The sequence below is a fragment of the Alosa pseudoharengus genome, unplaced genomic scaffold (genome assembly GCF_046254945.1).
Source record: "Alosa pseudoharengus isolate Yale_2024_CS ecotype anadromous, Long Island Sound unplaced genomic scaffold, YU_APseudo_1.1 YU_APseudo_1.1_scf_18, whole genome shotgun sequence".
Classification (NCBI taxonomy): domain Eukaryota; kingdom Metazoa; phylum Chordata; class Actinopteri; order Clupeiformes; family Clupeidae; genus Alosa; species Alosa pseudoharengus.
In genome coordinates this window covers 19,784,058-19,793,174 of record NW_027468650.1, presented here as the reverse complement: position 1 = coordinate 19,793,174, position 9,117 = coordinate 19,784,058, and the positions used below count along the sequence as shown (strand labels likewise).

Here is a 9,117-nt window from a genome sequence, read left to right as displayed (position 1 = left end):
CTCACAAAGCCACTTTCAACAACTTCACAGCCATCACTGGTACATTAATTTAATGATATCTGTTTTTTTCCTTCACTTCTCTTTCGCGTAATACAATTTGCACTCTGCCTACGAACTGAGTTTACACTCTTACACTTGGTGATAAGTCTGTTTTTAGATCCAACCCACATCATTTAACATAATCTCTTCTCAAACATCTAATGTTCTCAGATGTGCTCTTAGCAACATGAAAGCAAAATCTCTGCATTTTATTCAGTGTCGCTCAGCCTGGTTCTAAAACAAGGTATATCAGAATATAGGTGACATTGATACAAATGTGCGAAATTAATAAAATGTGAAAGTGATAGCTTTTTTTCATGGTTTTTGCAAAATGTAGGTGCGCTGGTATTACTGGAAGGCAGACCAGGTACAGAACAGTAATATATCAGGCAATGTAATACCAGTGAATGAATCAGACAAAGTGATGATGATCCTCTGAATTTCATGACAGAACATGAAATACAACGACAGAAAGACATAAATAAAGCAGAAGAACAGGAAAGAATTCTGTCAGCACAACAAGAAGATTCAAATCTGGAAGGTGTGCGTGTATGTATGTGTGTGTGTGTGTTTGTGTGTGTGTGTGGGGGGGGGGGGGTAAGGAAGCACAAAGAAAGCCCACAAGAGTCATATAGGCAGTATCGAAAGCGTCACAATGAAAAACATGATGTGGTCACCATGATTTCCCCCACGTCTCCGGGGTCTTGTCCCTGCTTAAGGGGTCATAATGTGGGGGAAGACGGGTCTCGCTCTCGCGCACTCGGTGGGAAAGGCCTGTCCTGCGCTATAATGGCTCTGCAGCAGCAGCAGCTTGGTGATGCCGTTGGTCTGCCTGCTCCCGCGCTGACCCCTCGACCCCTGGGAGCCCAGCCATCAACACGGAAGCAAGCAAACAGTAATTGCAACTTAGTGCATCCAACGCGGCGAGGGCTTCTGCTGTCTGTCTGTCGAACAGGAGGGAATTTGTCTGTCTGCCGTGGACACAATCAACTATCATTAGACTGAGAGGTGTGCACACTATACTGTACCTGTTTCTCAGGGGATCAATTCTAGGAAAAACTGCATAATGAAGAAATTGAAGAAAAAAAATGAATTTATATATAAATATAATAAATATATATATAATTTTAATAATTTATTCCTTGATGAGTTGTTTTTTTTCACGAGGGTAGATAGACAAGAGAAGATAGACAAGAGAAATGAAAGAGAAGAGTTAAAACGCGCAGCACTTCATTGACAGGATTTAAAAGTCGTCGAGAATGTGCTTTGAGACAGTTTGTCACTTTATAATTCTGGGGCTAAATCACTATCAGTGTGATTAATTAAAGCTGAAAAAACATACAGCAAGTCTGTTCTACTATTTACAGACATGATGAAGTGAAGCAAATAGATTTCAACAGACTGCACTATTCTGACAAAGACTAATGAAGCTCAAACAATATGCAATTTTCTGACAAACACACGTGCATCTGTATCAGCGTGCATGCGCTCTCCCTCTCTCTGCCTTACACACACACACACGCATACACGGACACACACACACACACACACACCACACACACACACACACACACACACACACATACACACACACAGACACACACACACACACACACACACACACACTGCCTAGAGAGAAAAAAATAATCACATGTACAGGCGAAATGGACTAATAATTGAAAACTATTTCAGCGATGACTGTGGTGATTATTGCCCTTTTACAAATTGTGTTAAATAAATGACATCCTGATATATATATATATATACAGAAATGAATGACAGTGGATCTTTACGCACACACTGCTTCTAGGAATATGATATTTTATGATAGGGGGTGAGAAAACCACATGTCTGATCAAGAAAACTGCCCTAGATTCTGAGACTAATCCACATTGTGTTTTAAAAAAAAATAAATGTCAAGTCAAGTCAAGAACACTTTACTACTATTACTTGAATGCTATCGCTAGAAGAAAAAAAAGAGAACAATAACAAATGGTAGATCTAATGAAATCAGCAGAAAAATCTGCTTACATCCATTTGAATACACACAAGAGTTTAATACACCGGCCATCCCATGGTAATCCCCTGCTTTTCCAGTGGATTAGACCTTCAAATACCAAGTCACCCTAATCCCAGAAATGCTGCTCTTTTGCCAAGAGAAGTATAAAAATAATTGTTTGAGCTTTCAGAGAGATGAATATGTGAAAAAACAAGACACACACATAAGGCATTATGTGACCATCTCCATTATCAAAATGGTTAAAACAATCTGGTGATATAATCTGAGTTCGGCGGATTAATTGTCTGAAATTCTCGGCACAAAAGAGTATTGTCTGTTGACCAAAAAAAAAAAAAAACATGAAACACACATTTTTACTGCACCATATTGTTATTAAAACAAATATTGTGCAAAATGTGTTTATTACTAAATAATAAATAATGTGACAGGACCTCTCTGACCTCTTCAATGCATGATGACATCAAACTGGTCATTGCATTAGGAAACAGCCGACCTTTCTAACATAAGCCCTTTGTGAGTGCAGAACACAGACGAGACATCACACAGTCTGAGAACCTGTTTCTTGTACCCAATGGCATCAAACTGCATCAACTCAGCAAGCAAAGTAGCCATTTGGAAATATAACGCAATGGCCTCTTCAGCAATGCTTAATGTTCTGTAACCAATTCTGTCATTTCCATTATGTAAATATATTTGCCTGGCTGCTATATTTTATGCATTTGTCTTTCTTGTCTCAATTACTTGGGTTATTAATACTGGTGGGTAGGAGAAAAGGCCACAGTCTGTGGGCAATCTAGTGTGAACTATAGAACGAGCTAATGAAACGCTGTTTAAAAACCTCTGTGCTGATAATGCACTCCAGCACTGTATGGCTACAGGCAAAGTACACACAAAAGACAAGAAATGTAGGGTATGGCATGCATGTTTCTTCTTTGGTTAGTGCTATTGACTGTTTAAAATTGAAATGTGAAATTCCATGCCCATGCAGGTTACTCAAAACACCATTGATTTATCACGACATCATTAAGGCCCTAAATGGTCACCTGGATTATGGACAGAAAAATGTCTACTACTAAACCACATTGCACTAAACCAGACAACTGATAACAAGTAAATAAAATAAAACTGGATAACTAAGATGACATAAAACAACAACAAACAATAAACATATTCAATTATACACTACTACTCTATCACATATAATTTGGACAGAATTGAATCACATAGCCCCTAATTTAACTCCACAGAAAGCACAGGCATAAATGAGCCAAGGACCAAACAGGCGCTGATCAATGGAAGCTTGTCGGCCCATCCAGCCTGTGTCCCACCACGGCTGCCATCAGACACGATAAGCCGCTCGAGGGGTCGTAACATACGGCACAAACTTGTCACAGGGGAGAGCGAAGAACCGTTCTTGGGCCTGACCCTGACAAACCTGCTCGTACATCACCATGCCATCAGAATAAGATGGAGCACCATCGCCATGCCTTCGCATCTACCACACCAATCTACTCCCTCTATCTGCTGTTGCTTTTATCTCCTTGACTTCAACATAGGCAAAGGAGGAAGCAGTGACAGGGTATGCCTGTCCGTTTTGGAGGTGGGCTGTAGCTCCACTCCCGCCATTTTTGCTTCCTCCTAGAAGGCAGTGTGAGGGTGAAGGAGTGTGAGGTTTCTTGTTTGAGCAGGAGTGATGATTTGCAACAAGTTATTCTAAAATCAAACAGTGCAGTTTGAAACTTCTTATTTGGGTAGTTTATCATTCTCATCTACATTTATAAACTATTTCCCTCCCTTCATTATACATACAGACCTGTAAACGGCCTCTTTAACCCTCTTTTATTCAAACAATAAAATAAATAAAGATTGGTGTCTGCATGTGTGTATTTCATTCCAACTAGTCAAAAGACATCTCTTCCACATAGACCATCTGCTGAAGGCAATATTACTAAAGGAGGAGAGAGGAATGCTGATAGATAGCTCCTCATTTGAGGGGCACTTTCGGTCAGGGACATTAGGCTACGGTCATGTATACTAATATGAGGTACTAAACAGATGCCCTTGTTCTACCGCGGTATTCCCCGGAGTTCCAAGTTCTATGAATAGGACTCTTTAATTCAGTGAACTGAATAGCTCCTCGCCGATGAATTTAGAAATGGTCGCCACTAAGTGAATTAAAAGAAACCAATAAAAGAATATTTAATTTGACATTCGCGGCGTCATATGCTTTCTCAATTGTAAAGCCTTTGCTTTTTTGGTTCAATTGGTTACAGACACATGAAACATAGAAGGCGACAGATATGACATCCACATTGATGTGCTTAAAGGATTTCACAAAACAATACCTTTGGCGTTGGCGTAGTTAATATTAAGCTATTGCATTAAGCATAACGGTTAGTGGACGTAATATTAAAGGCGCTTCTTTGTTTGGAAAGTTTAGAGAAGGCTGACCATGGCGATGGGGGACAATGAGGCGACCTTAGCGCGACACAAACCAGAAGGTTTACGCGTTTGGAAATTGAGACAGCAGGACGCACGACCGAATAAAGACAGACAATATATACCACAAATTCCTTCATAACAATGACTAAAATATTTCAAATCGCTAGCGTGTGGGTAGGTTTCCGCTAAATATCTGACTCGCAATGCTGTCGCAGGTGTCTTAGGATTTGTCAAGGTGCGCACGACCTCTGTCATTCCCCTCAAGCGTGAAAAAAGAGACCGGAGCCACTAAAAAGTTTACCTTTTCTTTTCGATCTCCGCCTCCTTCTCCGTTTGAACTTGCATTTCACTTGGCTGTTTGGTGTTCCGGATGCGCGGGTGTTGTTACCAAGAACCGATGCCATGGCAAGATCACTCGCTGAGCAGTACAATTTGATGAAGCGTGCGAAGTTGTCTCAGTGAAGTTGTTGCCTCAGTTCAGTGCTTAAACAAAACCACGACGTCGTTGTCAGTAATTGGGGCGTTCTTTACTTCCCTTCGTACTTTTATAAAGGGAATACCTCTTGCTGCTAAATCTCAGAGTGCAAAAAGATTATCTCAGAAAGTCCTGTATGCTTGCTCCCTGTCCGTAGCATCGTATTTGGAGCACAGCTTGACAGTTCGCACTGAGCTCTCTTGCTCGCAAGGGCGTTATGTAGAGGCTTCCAGTTTTCTGCACCTCTGCGATTTTTGGCACCAGCCACTTTGAATCCAATCATGCAGGGAGCCTATCTATTTGCTGCCGCAAATTCTAATTAGACCCAATCATGACTGTCGCCGCGCCGTGACATCATCAGTGGTAGCACCAACCTCAGCCCCCACCTTTACTAGCCAGCTTGCAAACTCAGCTCCCACTTGGGGTGAGTGATGTGAATGATGCCTCTGCGACGCAAGGCTCAGCCTAAAGTAAGGTACGGACGATAATGTGTAGCCGTGCCAATTAGAGAGTAATCTAAACGTTTTATTTACTGATTCATTCGCCAGTTTCCTTGTCTGTCATAACTCTTGTTTTGTCATCCCTAAATGTGTAACCTTTTAAAGGATAATATAACAATCAGAAACTGATAATTTGAAATGAAAGTTGTTGCAGCATTAACAAATGAGAGGGGAAAAAACTAACATTAGCCTACCATTACCAGTGACTACAACGGACAGTGACAGTCTGAGCAAACCTGAAGCAGTCTGTTTTTCATAGATAAGGACGCAGGGTAATCACTGTCTGACCTCTAGATCATGAAGTAAGGGTTTTGACAGTGCATTTCGTGTAGAGACATTTTAAAGACTGTGACATTTTGGCATTTTGTGTTGGCATTCAATCTTGGCATTCAATTCAACACATTACACCTGGTGCTGGTAGGTTACTCAAAACTTCCAACAAGGTCTATAGTCATGTGCAAACAAAAACTACCTGCTTGATAGAGAAAAAAATAAACATACACAGTATGACCTTAGTTTGTGCTGAGTGCAGAAATAAGTGACAGCTCTCTTGAGAAAATTCTGAACTGGAGGCAATAAACTGAGGTCATAGTGGTGAACTCAAAACTTATTTTCTTGCAGACAAAGACAAAAGGTAAGAAACTACTGTAATACAGAACATGAGTCATATGCAGCGGCTTCCAGATCACTCCAAAGTATGTAGAAAAATAGAGTTACACGCAGAAGTGGGACACAAAAGCAGAAAATATTTTGGTAGATGGTGACATTTTCAGAGAGAAAAAAATCCTGGTCAAATGTCATTAGCCAATGATCTTTTGCGACACACATTACAAAAAAAAAAAACAGTGGAAAAAAAAAACCTCTGTGAAATTCCCACTTGAAAATATGGCATATTCGCTGATGTCAGAGTAAAGCAAAGTCATTTTGAGGTACTCCTTGTGCACAATTTTCAGTGAAGGATAGAGGTGAGGGAAAGAGAGAGAGAGAGAGAGAGAGAGAGAGAGAGAGCACTGTGGTGGGAGGTCTGAGGGGACGTAGCCTACCCGGAGGACACCCACACATATCCATGTAAATTGCAGTTTAAGAGAAATCAATAGCTGTGACAAGTTGCCAATGTTGCTATCAGGGGATGTAATGAAGGTGTGTGGGGGTATAGACGCTCAGATAACACATCAGAGAATGTGTGTGTGTGTTTGTGCGTGTATGTGTGGAAGTTTTTTGTTGTGGGGCAGGGGTTACTTCCACAACACATCCCCCTCTGAGTTACACACAGATGAAAAAAGAAATCATGCGAGCAACCATATATATCTGCCTTCAATAAACAGGCCCAGAACATTACTCAGTACATTATTTCATTTAAAAAGAAAACAAGGTCATAGGGCGAAGAAAAAATGCTGAGGACTGGCTGGAATTTTGTGCTGGCTCTGAGGTGAGAATCCAGCATGATTGGCTCCTAATGAAAAGTGACCAGCTCCTGGGTGAACGGGTTAATCTAATTCTGCACATTCTCCTATTAACGCACTCATGAACGTGGACCTGTGTGGACATGTTCAAGTGCTCCCATTAATTTGCTGTGATGTCAGCTAACTGCATGCTGCATGGCTATTGCCACACACACTGATGGAAACACTAAAGGAAGAGACCACACAGCACCAAAGACAGATTAACCGCACCACAGGTTAAACCTCTTCACAATCATGATGTGCATTCAAATACCCCCCCCCCCCCCTCTTGCAAAACAAACATGAAGCTTTTTGAACTGGACATATGCCCTCAATTAGGCAACTGGCTGTCATGTTTTGTTATTAATCCTTGAATTTACTACTGCATTGCCTGAGGCACACTTTAAATCTGAATCCTGTACTCTAAACAGGGCCTTTTGGTTGTTTATAAAACACCTTAGTGTCCTGCTCCTAGGGTTTCTCAGATTTTCCTTTTCTTGTTGAAGTATACTGTGATGGATGCTCTCATGTCAGGGGACTGTTATTCAATTTAATATACCATCCAGTCTTCTGGTAATGTCTTGGCTTTGCCGCTGTCCGTGGTCCTGAGATGGAAGAAAAAGGAAAAGGGACATCTTGCTGCCTCCAATTTGCTTATTAAGTATGTCCACGTTCTTTCTAACCTAAATTCTGTTGATATGTTGGAAAGTAAAAAGAAAGCCAAAAAGATGCAACGGTTGACTGAAAACCACACTCCAATGGCACCCACAGGGCACACACGCTCTCCTTTTTTTGAAATATAAGTCAGTTCTCTTTCCAGTCCTCTCAATTTCATTTCCACAGAACAGCAACAACGCACATTGTTTTGTCAACACTGTGGGGAAGCCCTGCATCATTTCTTTTTTTATTCTTCTGAAAAAAAAAATCCTATTTTTATCTGTTTACTTCTCCACCCTCTCATCCCTCGCCTCCCTGTCATTACCTCCTCCCATATCTGGCACACTTTCCACATCAAAGTTTTTTTTTTCTTTTTTATTCTGTTCTGTGAAAGAAAAAGAGAATGCAATGCACTTATCAGGACTTAGCTAGCATCCAATACTCCAATAGTGAATTTCAAGTGAAAAGGGCAACGCTGTTGTAGTCATTACAGTCAATCAATTGTTTTACGTTTGATATTTCTTATGGCTGTTTATATGGAAGGGGAAGTGTAGCCCTGCCAGTGTTTGACCTAATTCTGGCTCGGAACCAGCAGAGCCAAGTGATGGCAGAAACAGTGATGGATACAATAGGAGATTGTATTATACAGGACATAAAACAACTGTCTTCCTAATGTTGTTTGCCAAGCACCTCGTTGCAAGGTTTGGGGCTGGTAATTGAATTCGGTGCATCTCCTTGTTGCTGGATGTGATGTGATGTGAATTTTATGTCTGGTCTTTCCTGACAGATCTATTATGTGTAATGATATGATGATTTTCATTTCATCAGCACATGCCCACAGAGACATTTATTTAATGCCAGTCCAGGGGGAATGCTCCTCATTCACAATGTGTCTTCATATTTGCCGCATTGCAAGGCAATTCAGAACTCCACCACTCCCCCTTCCAAATTTAACATACACATACACACAACACACACACACACACACAGAGAGAGAGAGAGAGAGAGAGAGAGAGAGAGAGAGAGAGAGAGAGAGAGAGAGAGTGAGAAGCACAAAAACAAACCATTCGTTTATGAATGGAGACACCAAATGGATGTCACAAATGAAGTAAAGGAATTTATCAAAACAGTTCTATGCTGTGGAGACACCATCACCTCAGGGTAGTTGTAACCGCAGAATGTTCCACCCACCAAGAATAGGATTCATGGGCAGTGAATACTTCCCTGTCCTGCTTGTCCTATGTGTGATTTTTTCCCTGGCCGGTCGGTGCAGTGGACTCTGGTTCGGGATCCTCCTGTGTGTGTGGATATTGACTTTTAAGCTCTCTGGGAGGGATTAGGCTGATGTGGCCTTATCAGGGCAGCAAGGCTCCCCACACTGGGGCTTCCGAGGAGCCTTCAGATCTGTCCTCATCTCCCCTCCACAGACGGTTCACTTCTCAGCACCTAATCCAGCACACACGCTACGCATAGACACACCAACACATACATCCACAAAGCCACACACACACACACACACACACACACACACACATATATACA

General features: G+C 41.4%; 1 protein-coding gene across 1 annotated transcript in view; it reads right to left on the bottom strand.

Moving 5' to 3' along the window:
- Positions 1-4,905, bottom strand: part of adarb2 (adenosine deaminase RNA specific B2 (inactive)) — a 117,986-nt gene extending 113,081 nt beyond the window's left edge. The window contains exon 1 of the mRNA XM_076291285.1: positions 4,803-4,905. Within this exon, the coding sequence (XP_076147400.1) occupies positions 4,803-4,905 (103 nt within the window). The remainder of the gene's footprint in view (positions 1-4,802) is intronic.
- Between the last annotated feature and the right edge of the window lie 4,212 nt (positions 4,906-9,117).